Source organism: Pygocentrus nattereri, chromosome 12 (genome assembly GCF_015220715.1).
Source record: "Pygocentrus nattereri isolate fPygNat1 chromosome 12, fPygNat1.pri, whole genome shotgun sequence".
NCBI classification, from domain to species: Eukaryota; Metazoa; Chordata; class Actinopteri; order Characiformes; family Serrasalmidae; genus Pygocentrus; species Pygocentrus nattereri.
Window position 1 is genome coordinate 40,455,676 of NC_051222.1, and position 15,547 is coordinate 40,471,222.

General features: G+C 44.6%; 1 protein-coding gene and 1 long non-coding RNA gene across 3 annotated transcripts in view; one reads left to right on the forward strand and one right to left on the reverse strand.

Moving 5' to 3' along the window:
- Positions 1–15,547, forward strand: part of LOC108415210 (oocyte zinc finger protein XlCOF6-like) — a 75,682-nt gene that overhangs the window by 56,326 nt on the left and 3,809 nt on the right. The window contains exons 1-2 of one of the 2 annotated variants that reach the window (XM_017688215.2): positions 8,238–8,436; positions 14,152–14,799. In XM_017688215.2, the coding sequence (XP_017543704.1) occupies positions 8,385–8,436; positions 14,152–14,799 (700 nt within the window). In that variant the 5' untranslated portion in view covers positions 8,238–8,384. Of the gene's footprint in view, positions 1–8,237; positions 8,437–14,151; positions 14,800–15,547 lie in introns of those variants that run through there. The other variant, XM_037543180.1, reaches the window with a different exon arrangement.
- LOC119264611 lies at positions 7,638–8,223 on the reverse strand. Its single transcript, XR_005131150.1, has 2 exons — positions 8,093–8,223; positions 7,638–8,004 (listed from the first exon to the last, which is right to left on the reverse strand). It is a non-coding gene; the product is annotated as an uncharacterized LOC119264611 (long non-coding RNA).

The window sequence follows — 15,547 nt, forward strand, 5'->3', positions numbered from 1 at the left end:
CAGCAGCCACCATAGGAGCAGCATCGGTGAATAGCTGCAGATCTTCAGGGACTAGAATGGCGTCTTCATAGAAGAAACAGATGCCATTCCAGTGTTAGAGGATGAAGAGCCAGAAGCGGAGTTCTGAGATACATGCATCGCCCAAGGAGAGGAGTTGGAGTGAAGGAACTAAAGAGGCAATGCTGAGGAGGTGGCAGATAAATGAGCATCCTTGGGGTATTATATGAATTGTATACTTGAGATGCCCAAGAAAAGAGAGGAGCTGGAGCTTCGAACATCAAGGCTGCAGCACAAAGTCTGATAGGGCAATAGTAATATGATCCAGCTAATCGGACAGAAGGGAAGCGTGGAATAAGAGTCCAGCTGAATGCCGAGGAACTCAAGAGATGAAGTACTCAAGTTTGTTGCTCTGTTTTATTTACTTTTAATGGAAATCTGAAACGTCCTAGAAAAGAACTTCTCTGTTTGTCCTTCTGAGGTGGAGCCCAACATTTCATTCAGTGTTTGCGCGACTTCAGATTTTTAAAAGTGATCAGTTTTGTGATGAAAGTCGAGTCGATGTCCACTAAATGCTGAACTCATGAATAAAACCACAGGAGAAGGGAACGATCTGCAATAAGCCACTTTAAAAGTCTGACTGTAAAAATCTGTGACAAAGCCAAACTCCATAGGTCAATACAGCGTGACACATCCTTTCCGATGAGCCCTGGATATCACTGCATGGCCTTCAGGAAATCTGAGATGTGGACCCTGGAATCTTGCAAATTTGTGTCCAGCTTACGAATACCTTGACAACACGTTCGCCTGTGGTGGAGGTCCAGAAGGCCTTTAGAAGATTCCTAAAAGTATGTTAGTACCAAGCTAAAGCTGGTACACTAACCATTTCTTATCCATTCTAAATTAAACAGGATCATTAGAGGCCTGTAAAAGTCATTCCGTATGTTTTATCTGAAGTCTGTAACAGTCATTATCATATATCTGAGCTTGTATGTATCAGTTTTACAGTAAAGAGTTCTGACATAGAGCTGCTGCCACTGTTTACCATTCCTAACAACTAACTGGAACACTGCTTAGACTACGACTTGCATTCACAGTCAGTGAAATGGGTTCCCACCATTGTAAATAAGACTGCGAGGGGTTGGTTCCTCTGTCACATCCTAATTATGTTGGTAGCTAATTTCACGTGTAAGGCCTTCAGTCCAGCTCCTGAAGTCCCAACCAATGGGAGAGCAGCTCAGCTCTGGCCACCTCACACTTCCTGCCCAGGGCACCTCCTCTACTAGTTCCCTTTCTCCTGCAAGTTCACTGAGTCAATGGACTGTGTGGAAAACTCCAGTTCCCATGATTCAGTGGGTGAACACATGACTTCTCCACCAGCGCTTTCAACCATTAGACATTAGTGCAACAGTGCACCCTGATCCAGAAAGACCATTTGTTGTAGAAGTAGCTGCTTGGGACTGTGGGAGCTGTTCTTTCCCAAGCCTCTGGTAGTACTAGTGAGCTTCATCCAATCGCATTTTCTCCAGTAAGCTAATTTCTGCAGAAAGAAACTATATTATTGGTGAAAGGGAGCTTCCAGCAATAACATTAGCTTAAGAATGATGGTGACATGGGGCTAAACACCCTTTCCTTGTTTTAACTGACCACAATAATCTTGAATATTTATGAAATGCAAACGGACCCAACCCTCACCAAACTTGTTGGTTCTTATTTTTCTCCCATTTTCTGTTTACTATTACTTATAGACCCGGTCCCCACAACACTAAGGTGTATTTCTTGTCACGCAATTTTGGAAGCAACAAAGAGAAAACAGTACTTAAAATGCCTGAGATCATTACTGCCCCCGAGTGTGGATTCGCCATTATTAGATGGGAAGTGGATGATGAAATAGACGGGGTACTAGTCCGATCATCTAACACTCCACATTGTCCATTGTCCTTGGTCTCATATCACCATTGATTTTGTAACTGATCTACCTCCGTCATAACAACACACCACCATCATGACAGTAGAGCAGTCAGATTCATCCCTTTTGCTAAATTACCCTCAGCTTTTGAAACTGAAGACGTTTTGTTTAATGTTGTTTTTAGATTATTTGGGATACCAAAAGATCGTGGCCCTCAATTTACTTCCTCTGTGTGGTCTGCTTTCTTGGAACACCTTGGTGTAAATACAAGTCTAACATCTGGATATCATCCTCAGTCTAACGAACAATGTGAAAGGGTCAACCAAGAACTAGGCAAAGTTCTCAGAATATATTGCCATGACAACCAGTCTGACTGGACCCGATTCTTACTTACCTGATTTGGGCCGAGATGTCTCAGAACTCTCTCGCTTGGTCCGCTGCAAGCATCACTCCTTTTAAGTGTGTGCTTGGGTATCAACCTCCATACATATGCCCTGGACTTCTGCTATCACCAGCATTCCGGCTGTGGATGAATGAATGAAGAGAAGCAAAGATGTCTGGGCTTCAATAGGTCAGTGCATTGACCAAGTTCTAAAGAGGAACAAGGCCCAGGCCGATAGACGTTTGAGTGACACCCCCCTCTACCAAACCAGGCACCATGTTTGGCTGTCGACTTGGGATTTCAGGTTTGAGGAGGATTGCATAAAACCTATACCTAAATATATTGGTCCATTCATAGTTTTGGGACGAGTTAATGGAGTTATGCACAACCTTGATTTACCCAGACAGTGCTGTGTCTTGTGCTCATTTCATGTTTCATTCCTTAAGCCTGTTGTTCTAGGTCCACTGGATGAGGCCATGCCCAAAGAGCAGCTACAGGCACCGGTGGTAGTCGATGGAACCCTGATCTACACTGTACTCAGATTGTTGGACTCCAGTTGACAAGGAGATTGTCTACAGTGTCTGGTGGACTGGAAGGAGTATGGTCCTGAGGAAAGTAGCTGGGTTGCAGCCCAGGGCCTCCTGGATCCTGCGTGAGTTGAGTTCCACCATCTACACCTTAACAAGCCTGCCCTTCATTCCTTCATTCCAAAGGACATACCAGAAGTCAACCAGGTGAACCATGGGGGTCACACAGGTGGACGTCATAGGGATCATCCTAAGAAGACTTCACCTGTCCAGCACCTCATCAGTGTGATCAAAGTGAATGTTGTTGAGTGTTTTTAAAGCTTTAATAGTGTCCCAAAAAGTGATGTTTTTTTTAATGATATTTGCCCTTTAATGTGATTTTGCTTGTTTTTTCCCTGTGGATATAAATGAGTGCTGCAGCATGTGGAGTCAGTGTCATCTCCGCGGTAACGGTGCTGACTGCTGCCGGAGCCGAGCGGAGCGGCCAGTAAACACGCTTATTGACCCACGTGCCTGCGTCTGATTGGTGGTGTAAATTTCTGAGTGCGTGTGTTCCAGCAGAGGCAGAGTCACTCTCTCTGAAATCGATACAGCGGCTCCATCGCTGACCACTGCAGGGATGGACGATTTAATTGGCTGTAATTGGACAGATCGATCCTAATCTGCGGCCACCGTGATTCAGAACACACAAAGCAAACATGGTCAGTCTGGGTGATGATCGATGAGCAGCTCCGCCCACTTTCCCCCACCCACAATCAATAGCTGCTGTCGCACAGTGGGCGCATCTGATATCTTTAATTGTGCATGCTCATTACTTTTTCTTGCATCCTTCCTTGTGTCTTAGCCAGTGGTATGTCAAGACCAATCAGGGGTCTCAATGAAGCCAGCACTCCAAATAATTAAAAATAAAACAGAAATCTTCTAATCTAGTGAATTCCAGGACGCCACCTGTGCAACAAGTCCAGTCGTGAAATTTCCTCACTACTAAATATTCCACAGTCAATTGTCAGTGGGATTATATCAAAGTGGAAGAGATTGGGAACAACAGCAACTCAGCCAAGAAGTGGTCGGCCATGTAAAGTGACAGAGCGGTCAGCGAATGCTGAGGGGCATAGTGCGCAGAGGTCACCAACTTTCTGCAGAGTCAATCACTACAGACCTCCAAACTTCATGTGACCTTCAGATCAGCTCAAGAACAGCGTGGAGAGCTTCATGGAATGGGTTTCCATACCGAGTAGCTGCATCCGAGCCTTAAATCACCAAGCGCAATGCAAAGCGTGGAATGCATTGGAGTAAAGCGCCGCAACTGGACTCTAGAGCAGTGGAGACGTGTTCTCTGGAGTGACAAATCACGCTTCTCCGTCCGGCAATCTGATGGACGAGTCTGGGTTTGGTGGTTGCCAGGAGAAGGTACTTGTCTGCATTGTGCTGAGTGTAAAGTTTGGTGGAGCGGGGATCATGGTGTGGGGGTGTTTTTCAGGAGTTGGGCTCGGCCCCTTAGTTCCAGTGAAAGGAACTCTTAAAGCTTCAGCACCAAGAGATTTTGGACAATTTCACGCTCCCAACTTTGTGGGAACAGTTTGGGGACGGCCCCTTCCTGCTCCAACATGAGTGCGCACCAGTGCACAAAGCAGGTCCATAAAGACGTGGATGAGCCAGTTTGGTGTGGAAGAACTTGACTGACCTGCACAGAGTCCTGACCTCAACCCCATAGAACACCTTTGGGATGAATTAGAGCGGAGACTGTGAGCCAGGCCTTCTCGTCCAACATCAGTGTCTGACCTGTGCTTCTGGAAGAAAGTCTGATACTGAATTATTTTTTTTGTCAATATTGTGCCAATAGCCCTCTGCTGCCATCCAGTGACAAAATAACAATACAACAAGCACTTGGTTTGGAATGAACTTGGCCATTCAGAGTGAATCAGAGTGGTTTGGTGTGAAATGGTTCATGTCTTTACAGTGGTGGTGATGGGAACCAGGGGTCACCATGACTACAACACAAACATAGACATTTTATTTACTATCCAGAACCACCAGTGGGTTTATATGGAATGTTCCCTGATAATGTACCACTGTTGGCCCGCTGATGGCGGAGGTGGTGGTCCACTGGTGCTTTGCTCTGCGTTTTCAGGGCGGCCCACCAGTGTTTAAGCAGAGTATTAGACAAAATTCCACTCATCATCTCTCATTTTCCCTTCACAGACCAATTTACGCAGTTTTCATCTCTTCCTTTCTGTAGTTACGCCGTGTAAATTAGTTCAGTAAATCATTCTATCAGTGATCAGATAGATTAGAAGTTGTAATCTATAACCAAATAGGTTGCACTGGCTCACAGAGAATGTTAATTCTCTCACAGAGGTCCCCAGTCTGTCTGCATAGGAGATTCTAGACACTGGAAAGCCACTGGGTTCACTGACAGGCCTGCGTACCTACTGACCCAGTGAAGAGGGTCGAGCTGACCTTGAAAGGTAAAGAGGTAAAATCAGCTGCAACCAGTTTTGAGGGGTGAGCTCATCATGCGACGGCCAAATCGATGGACGAAGGGATGGACCTATTAGAGAACGAGCTGAAATCAAACCACCCCAGATAAACGGTATACGCTGTTGTTTGGAACACTGTACTTGCGCAGTTGGGGTCTCTTGAGACCCTGAGCCACCTGATGCTGAAATACAGAAGAAGCCTTTTTCCTCTTCAAACTCAGCGTCTGAAGGCTCTGTCCTTTTCAGCGTCTTCCGAGAACTCAGCGTCTGAAGGCTCTGTCCTTTTCAGCGTCTTCCGAGAACTCAGTGTCTGAAGACTCTGTCCTTTTCAGCGTCTTCCTCAAACTCAGCGTCTGAAGACTCTGTCCTTTTCAGCGTCTTCCGAGAACTCAGCGTCTGAAGGCTCTGTCCTTTTCAGCGTCTTCCGAGAACTCAGATTCTGAAGGCTCTGTCCTTTTCAGCGACTTCCGAGAACTCAGCGTCTGAAGACTCTGTCCTTTTCAGCGTCTTCCGAGAACTCAGCGTCTGAAGACGCTGTCCTTTTCAGCGACTTCCGAGAACTCAGCGTCTGAAGGCTCTGTCCTTTTCAGCGTCTTCCGAGAACTCAGCGTCTGAAGGCTCTGTCCTTTTCAGCATCTTCCGAGAACTCAGCGTCTGAAGGCTCTGTCCTTTTCAGCATCTTCCGAGAAATCAGCGTCTGAAGACTCTGTCCTTTTCAGCATCTTCTGAGAACTCAGCGTCTGAAGAATCTGTCCTTTTCAGCGTCTTCCGAGAACTCAGCGTCTGAAGACTCTGTCCTTTTCAGCGTCTTCCGAGAACTCAGCGTCTGAAGACTGTCCTTTTCAGAGTCTTCCCAAGAACTCAGCGTCTGAAGACTGTCCTTTTCAGCGTCTTCCGAGAACCCAGTGTCTGAAGACTCTGTCCTTTTCAGCGTCTTCCAAGAACTCAGCGTCTGAAGACTCTCTCCTTTTCAGCGACTTCCAAGAACTCAGCATCTGAAGACTCTGTCCTTTTCAGCGTCTTCCGAGAACTCAGCGTCTGAAGACTCTGTCCTTTTCAGCGTCTTCTGAGAACTCAGTGTCTGAAGACTCTGTCCTTTTCAGCGTCTTCCGAGAACTCAGCGTCTGAAGACTCTGTCCTTTTCAGCGTCTTCTGAGAACTCAGCGTCTGAAGACTCTGTCCTTTTCAGCGTCTTCTGAGAACTCAGCGTCTGAAGGCTCTGTCCTTTTCAGCGTCTTCTGAGAACTCAGCATCTGAAGGCTCTGTCCTTTTCAGCGACTTCCGAGAACTCAGCGTCTGAAGGCTCTGTCCTTTTCAGCGTCTTCCGAGAACTCAGCGTCTGAAGGCTCTGTCCTTTTCAGCGTCTTCCGAGAACTCAGCGTCTGAAGACTCTGTCCTTTTCAGCGTCTTCCGAGAACTCAGCGTCTGAAGGCTCAGTCCTTTTCAGCGTCTTCTGAGAACTCAGCGTCTGAAGGCTCTGTCCTTTTCAGCGTCTTCTGAGAACTCAGCGTCTGAAGGCTCTGTCCTTTTCAGCGACTTCCGAGAACTCAGCGTCTGAAGGCTCTGTCCTTTTCAGCGTCTTCCGAGAACTCAGCGTCTGAAGACTCTGTCCTTTTCAGCGTCTTCCGAGAACTCAGCGTCTGAAGACTCTGTCCTTTTCAGCGTCTTCCGAGAACTCAGCGTCTGAAGGCTCTGTCCTTTTCAGCGTCTTCCGAGAACTCAGCGTCTGAAGGCTCTGTCCTTTTCAGCGTCTTCCGAGAACTCAGGGCAGTCATCAGTGAAAGTATGTTGGAGGCTTGGGGTTGGAGGAACAGCCTTGGTCCCGACACCTAGTCATGATTTTACATCCTTCTTATATTCGTCTAAGTATATTTTCTAAAATAAAAGTCCCAGTGCATTTAAAATTTTTTCAGAGAGATTGAAAACTAGTTAGCACTTGTGTGGAATCTGGGTGGTCCGAGGGGGACCAGCAGCGGTGAACAGTCAGCGGGGTACCGAGCTCGCCAAGCCAGGGGACCCATATGTGCTGCTCTCAGGTCGATGATGGAGAAGAGTGGAAAGTCTGAAAAAGCCAGAGATGCCAGGTTGAGATGGTTTGGACATGTGTTGAGGAGGAATAGTGGATATATTGGGCAAAGAATGTTGGAGATTGAGCTGCCGGACAGAAGGAGAAGAGGCAGACCTCAGAGAAGGTTTATGGATGTAGTGAAGGTGGACATGGAGATGGTTGGTGTGAAAGTAGAGGAGGCAGTGGATAGGGCAAGATGGAGGCAGATGATCCACTGTGGCGACCCCTAAAGGGAGCAGCCGAAAGAAGAAAATGAGAAGATTCTACTAACCTCCTGGGTTAATGTCTGTTTCTTAGTTTTTATTTGTAATAAATAGAAATTAATACAATTTTGGTGTAAATTCTATCAAATCGGGCAGATTTTAAAACATTGTGGTCTTTTTTTAAAATCCCAGCTACAGCATCGACGCTGAAAACAAGGTTCTCCTGATTTACTGGAGCTGAGCCCCCCAGTGAGGAAGACTAGCGCCTGGAAGTCTTTATCACAGCGCTTCTAAGCTCCTCCTCCGGCATGGCGGGACTCTTATTTTGTAAAACTGGCTGTGCGTGTATTCAGGCCTTTACGGCGGCGGTAATGAGGCGCTGATGGAAGCTGCACCGCAGACTGGCGCTGTCTGGGCTCCTCCGGTGGGAAAAGGAGCCTAAAAAAAAAAAAAAAGAATAATTAAAAATTAAAAATGAATATTTATCCGGAAATTAATGATTTTAGATGTTTGATTTTTTTTTCACCTTGTTCCTAAAATTCCTCCGGAGTTCTGGTGCTGAATTTATTTATTTCAATAAATAAAATGAATAATCAGTAAAAAATAGCACACGCGGTGTGGTTCCGGTTCCGCGGCGTGCAGCCCCGCCCCCTTTCCGGAGCGTGTATATAAAGGCAGGACGGTAAACAGTCGCGAGTCTAGAGCGGTTCTAGAGCGGAGCTGCGGGCAGCGGAGCGTCCAGCTTACTGACCCGCCGGTCAGGCCGTTTAACCCGCTACAGCCGCCGGACAGCGCGCGCTCGCCGTGAGTCCTGCAGGATGTCGCGCGCTGAAGAGCCTCGCGGAGACGGGGGTGGACAGGTGATGAGAGGTGAGTTCCACCTGCGGAGGAGAACCAGACCAGAGGACCAGACCAGAGCCCGCAGGAGCGCGGACCCAGTCCGGTTAGCCTCCTTTAACCAGGAGCCTCCCAGTGACGGGCTTTTAAAGGGCTAGTAAGGGCTTTTAAAGGGCTAATAAGGGGCTTTTAAAGGGCCACTCCACCGCCTTCCTGAAATTCTCCACTTCATTAAGCGGTTAAGCTGTAAACAGTCGCTCAGAGTGGTTTAATGTGGTTCTAGATAAACTGGCCGAGGTTGGATTGTTCACAGTGGCGGTGATGGGAACCAGACATCCGCTGTTCATAGGACCTCCTACTAGAACCACTAAGGCTGAGATTTATCGATTTATGTGACACATTCAAAAGGTTGGTTCCTCTAGGGTTCCTTAGGAAAGACAATAGTTCTTTTATAGAACCTTGAACACTTAGAGAAATAGTTCTCCACGTGGTGACACGGTTCTAAATGGCGCCATTCAGAGTTATTCATTTGTTGACATTGTCACAATAGGTCCTTTTTCAAAAAGGTTCTATATAGAACCAGCTGCAGCGTACTAGATTATATTTATTTATAAAGACAAACATGTATCTACTCACTCTATCACACACTCACACACTCTCTCTCTCACGCACACACACTCACACACTCACCGGCCACTTTATTAGGTACCCCTTGCTAGTAAAAGGCTGGACCCCCTTTTGCCTTCAGAACTGTCTTAATTCTTCATGGAAGACTTTCAACAAGGTGTTGGAAACGTTCCTCAGAGATTCTGGCTGGTTATTTGAGTTCCTGTTGTCTTTCTATCATCTGGAACCAGTCTGCCCATTCTCCTCTGACCTCTCACATCAACAAGGCATTTTCGTCCACACAACTGACCACTCACTGGATATTTCCTCTTTTTCGGACCGTTCTCTGTAAACCCTAGAGATGGTTGAGTGTGAAAATCCCAGCAGATCAACAGTTTCTGAAATACTCAGACCAGCCCGTCTGGCACCAACAACCACGCCACGTTCAAAGCCCCTTAAATCCCCTTTCTCCCCCGTTCTGATGCTCGGTCTGCACTTCAGCAAGTCGTCTTGACCACCTCTACATGCCTAAATGCAGTGAGCTGCGGCCGTGTGATTGGCTGATCAGCTATTTGTGTTAACAAGCAACTGATACTGTACCTAATAAAGTGGCTGGTGAGTGTAGATTATATTTATAAAAACAGGTTTAATTGTATTATTTATTTATAAAAATAGGCTTATATTCATTATATTTATTAATAAAAACAGGCTTATTTATATTATACAAACAGTATATATAATATTTATTTATAATAGCAGGTTTATTTTTGTTATTCATAAAAACAGGTTTAGTTTTATGCTATTTATAAAATGTGGCTTATATTTATTAATATTATTTATTTATAAAAGCAGGCTTATTTTTGTTTATTTATAAAAAACACAGGTTTTATTTTATTTTTTTATAAAATCAGGTTCTGTTTTATATTTATTTCTAAAATCAGGTTTTATTTTATATATATATATATATATATATATATATATATATATATATATATATATATATATATATATATATATATATGTAGGCTTTAGGTTTATTGCTCCTCCTATTTTTACAGGAGTGTCACTTCACTTTGGGGGTTGTTTTTCTTATTTACACTTTGTTTGTGCGTTTTAATTCCGATTATTAATGGCATTTTTTTCTGCTGATGTTTTTGTCGGTTGAGTTTTTATTTTTTTATTTGATATTTTTCTCTGTTGGTCTTTGAGTTGTGAAGCACTTTGAGCCGTTTTTAACTGAAAGGACTTAAATAAATAAATAATAATAAATAATTATGACTGTTATTACACAGCAAACCACTGAATGACTCGGTCTGCACCGCACGCTCTGAATTAAGGGGGACTCCACTGTGTAAACCCACCCACAGGCGTCCCCCGAGTGTTTACTGGTGTGGACGATGGTACAGCAGTGGACAGTCCTGTGTCAGTTGAGCTGTTGGTGTGGAAAGGACCAATAAAAATACTCCAAACCCGACTCCCGCTGACGGGTGGGCGTTCCTTCCCTCTCCTGTACGGGTGGATGAGGCGGAGCAGCTGTAAAGTCCTGATGTGGCTTTGTTTAATGTCCTGTATTTAAAATAAAGGGTCACTGAACGTAAATAGTGTAGTTTGGCTTTTAAGGTAAAAGCTTGAACAAGCTGATGACCGTAAAAGGGAGGAAGGGTCAGTGTGTGGGTCTTCATTGGACGAGCTCAGTCATCATCTGATTGGTTCATATAGACCACGTCTCTGGGCCTGGTGGACCAGAACCCTGCATACGTCAGCACTCAGCCTCATTACACACCCAATGAGTCAGCTCTTCAGCTCATTAGACCTTCATCAGCTGAATGCAGAGCGTCAGAGGAGGGGGGGAACACGGAGTTTACCTGCACTCAGTAATCTGATAACTGCAGAAAATCAGACGGTGTCAGTAACTGGTTCAGTGTGTTTACACTTAATAATCTGATAACTGCAGAAAATCAGACTGTGTCAGTAACTGGTTCAGTGTGTTTACACTTAATAATCTGATAACTGCAGAAAATCAGATTGTGTCAGTAACTGGTTCAGTGTGTTTACACTTCATAATCTGATAACTGTAGAAAATCAGACTGTGTCAGTAACTGGTTCAGTGTGTTTACACTTAATAATCTGATAACTGCAGAAAATCAGACGGTGTCAGTAACTGGTTCAGTGTGTTTACACTTAATAATCTGATAACTGCAGTAAATCAGACTGGGTCAGTAACTGGTTCAGTGTGTTTACACTTAATAATCTGATAACTACAGAAAATCAGATTGTGGCAGTAATTGCCCTGTGATGGACTGGCGACCTGTCCAGGGTGTATCCTGCCTTCCGCCCGAAGACTGCTGGGATAGGCTCCAGCTCCCCCCCGCGACCCTGACGGAGAAGCGGCTTGGAAAATGGATGGATGGATGGATGGCAGTAACTGGTTCAGTGTGTTTACACTTAATAATCTGATAACTGCAGAAAATCAGATTGTGTCAGTAACTGGTTCAGTGTGTTTACACTTAATAATCTGATAACTGCAGAAAATCAGATTGGGTCAGTAACTGGTTCAGTGTGTTTACACTTAATAATCTGATAACTACAGAAAATCAGACTGTGTCAGTAACTGGTTGTGTGTTTACACTTAATCAATCAATCAATCAACCTTTATTTTGACTCGGAAGTACATTGAGGGCAACCCTCATTTTCAATGTAGCCGAGCTACATAATCTGATAACTGCAGTAAATCAGACTGTGTCAGTAACTGGTTCAGTGTGTTTACACTTAATAATCTGATAACTGTAGAAAATCAGACTGGGTCAGTAATCTGATCATTTTCATGCTCTTGAGTAATCAGGTCATGGGGAAACTCTGGGTCTACATGAGTCGGACAGTAATTGTAATCAGAATCTACATTTCAACCAGCCAATAAACTCAAGTAGATGCGGTGTAAACGTGAGGTAAAACGTCACGCCGCTTTACCTGAAAACACGAACACGTCGTCTGGAAGAGGAACATTGAAGTCCTTCGTTTGGTCGAGCGTTGGCGGCGCTCATCGGCGCTCGGCGGCGCTCTGAACGTGCTGTGCTGCGTCTCGAGTCAGTCAAATGCTGGAGCGATAAACGTTGATCAGAACCCATTTCTGTGCAGTCTTACAAGCTTCCCAGCCCAGCTGAATACCCTTAACATAGACGGTTCTTTACGAAGGACAATGGTTCTTTATAGAGCCACACTTTGGTTCTCTGGTGAAACGATTCTTCAGATTGGTAGCGAATGTGTTGCACGTGGTTCTTTATATAACCCATCTGTACAGGGTTTTACGCAGCACCAGAAAGGGGTCTGCTATTTTTATGATGCCAAGCTTGTATACATGGTTCATGGTTCTAGGGCCATGTTCTAAATCACCCTTTAAGAACCAGATTTTTTTTTTTTTTACTGTATTTATTATTGGTTGTTCTCCCATGGTTCTTTCCGGCAATGATTCTATACAGAATCACAAGTTCTCTGTATAGGACAATTGGGCTTCTTCTACAAAAGGTTCTTCTACAACAGAAGAAGCCCTACCCTTTAAGCATCCAGATGGTTCTTTAAGTGTAAATGGATCTATATAGAAGCATCACCTTCACTAAAGAACCCTTTAAGAACCATCTTTTTAAGAGTTACTGGTTGTTCTTCAAGGGTTCTTCAAGGCAGCAGTAAAGGCAGTGGTTCTGTTTAGAATCATGGGTTTTCTATAAAACCATGTAAATGTTCAAATGGTTCTCTGCGTGGTGAAAAGGTTCTTCAGACTGATGGAGAGTGTGCTGTGGGTGGTTCTGTGGAGATCGGTGTGTTCAGTTAATGAAGGTCTAATTAGCTGAAGAGCTGAGTCAGGTGTGTTTAATGAGGCAGAGTTCTGAGGTCCTCAGGGTTCTACTCCACCGGGTGCTGTATATGCTGTAATCTGAGTGACCACCCACAGAACCCTGGTTTTAGTCCAGTATAAACCTGCACTGTAGTGTTTACGGTCTAATCAGTAATCGTTCCCAAGTGAGTTACCTCCTACACTATTAAAAAGATGGTTCTCCAAGGGTTCATCAGCAAAGATAATTATTTCACACTGAACTATGAACACTCAGAACACTAAATGGTTCTCTGCATGGTGAAATCGTTCTTCAGAATGGTGGAGAATGTGTTGTGCATGGTTCTGTATGAAGGGTTCTTTTATTGTATACAAGCTTGACATCAAAACAGCAGAAATACTTTTGGTGCTGTATAGAACCCTTCAAAAAAGGTTCCACCACATTCTCCACAAATCTGACGAACGACTACATGCACATAGTTCTATACAGAACTTGTGGTTCTAAATAGAACCTTTGCCTTGAAGCATGAAAAAGCAGAAACAACTACTCTTAAAGCACCCTTTGAGAACCATCTTTAGTAAAGGTGATGGTTCTGTGTAGTACCATGAACACCCTGCGTGCTTAAATGGTTAGGGGTTAACTTAACATTATTGTAATGGTAGAACTCTCTGATGCTATCTAGAATCCTTTTCAAAAAGGTTCTATATAGAACTATTTACAACACATTTTCCATCAATCTGAAGACCCATTTCATGCAAATGGTTCTATATAGATCTTGCAGTGTATATGGAGCTCCTATGTAGAGCTCATAGTTCTAAATAGAACCATTGCCTCAGAGAACCCTTGAACAACTGATAACAGCTATATTATTAGAAAAGTTCTTAAATAGTGCTTTAGTAAAGGTGATGGTCCTATATAGAACCATGAACACTCAAAGAACCATCTGCATGTTTAAGGAATCTTCTATTGGTATAAGCTTGGCGTCATCATAAGATGCTTTTTGGGGCTATATAGAGCAATTTTCCAAAAGGGTCTGTGTAGAACCATCTACAGCAGATTCTCAATCATTCTGAAGAACCATTTCACTACATGAACACCCAAAGGACCATTTTGCTCTTTATGTTTTATATACAACCACTATATAGCACCTAAAATGGCTCTTCATAATAATAGAAGTCAAGCTTTTCTATAATAGAAGAACCTTTTTAGAGCTATATAGAACTGCAGTCTGATCATTTTTAGATGGTATGAAGCGAGACTGAGATGGTGAGTCAGTAGATCGTCCAGTTTCTAATTCTTTTGGCTCTGCTTTCAGGAGAAGAACCTGTGGAGGAGAACGGAGAAGATCCCCCGGAGAGCTCTCAGCAGTCCTACCAGTGCTGCGAATGTGGGAAAACCTTCAGGTTCGCCTCCTTCCTGAAAGTTCACCTGAGAACTCACACTGGAGAGAAGCCCTTCCCCTGCGGGCAATGCGGGAAGAGGTTCTCCTCGACCACTGGCCTGAGGAACCACACGTACATACACAGCGGAGAGAAACCTCACACATGCTCGGTGTGTCAGATGACCTTTAGATCCGTGCCAAACTTGATCGCCCACCAGAGGACGCACAGTCAGGAGAAGCCGTTTAGCTGCCCGTACTGCGGCCGGGGGTTTTCCAGACCGGACAACCTTAAACTCCACATCAAGATTCACACCGGAGATCGACCTTTCCCCTGTGCCCAGTGCGGCTTACGCTTCACCTGCACCCGCGTTTTAAAGCAGCACATGTACGTCCACACTGGACCTCACCGGTGCCCTCACTGCGAGGAGATCTTCAGCACCTTCTCCAGGCTGAAAGCCCACAGGAAGATTCACAGCACGTCGTCCGGTCGAGTTAAGAAGTGGCTGGTTAAGGAGGAGCGTAAAGGCATCCTGACGTGTGGACTGAAGATGGGGGATGTGAAGGTGGTGAAGGTGGAGGCAGGTATGTATGTTGGGGTTGGACGTTGGCCTGACTGTAGAGCACAACCTCTGATAGTTCTGACCAGTAACTGGTTCAGCATGTTTACGCTTAATAATCTGATAAACCCATCCACCATCGTTCCTTGTCTATTCTACACACCACAAACCAGTCTGCCAGGTAATTATGCTCTTTGTAATAAAACAGTTGGTTCAGAGAAGCATTGTATTGTGACGTGATTTATCACAATTAATGATTGTGTGTGTGTGTGTGTGTGTATGTATATTATATATAATATACATGCATATACAGCCATATTGCCCAGCCTTATGCATACATATTGAAACTTTATTTTTCTCCATTGGTTTTCAGCATGTACTTGTCAGTTCACACCCACTCCCAATCGCCCCAAATACACTATTGCCAAGAGTATTCGGTCGTCAGGCTTCACACACATGAACTTGAGTGACATCCCATTCTTAATCCATTATGGTAATTCATTTGCAGCTATAACAGCTTCAGCTCTTCTGGGAAGGCTTTCCACAAGGGTTAGGAGTGTTTATGGGAATTTCTGACCGTTCTTCCAGAAGCACATTTGTGAGGTCAGACACTGATGTTGGACGAGAAGGCCTGGCTCACAGTCTCCGCTCTAATTCATCCCAAAGGTGTTCTATGGGGTTGAGGTCAGGACTCTGTGCAGGCCAGTCAAGTTCTTCCACACCAAACTGGCTCATCCATGTCTTTATGGACCTGCTTTGTGCACTGGTGCGCA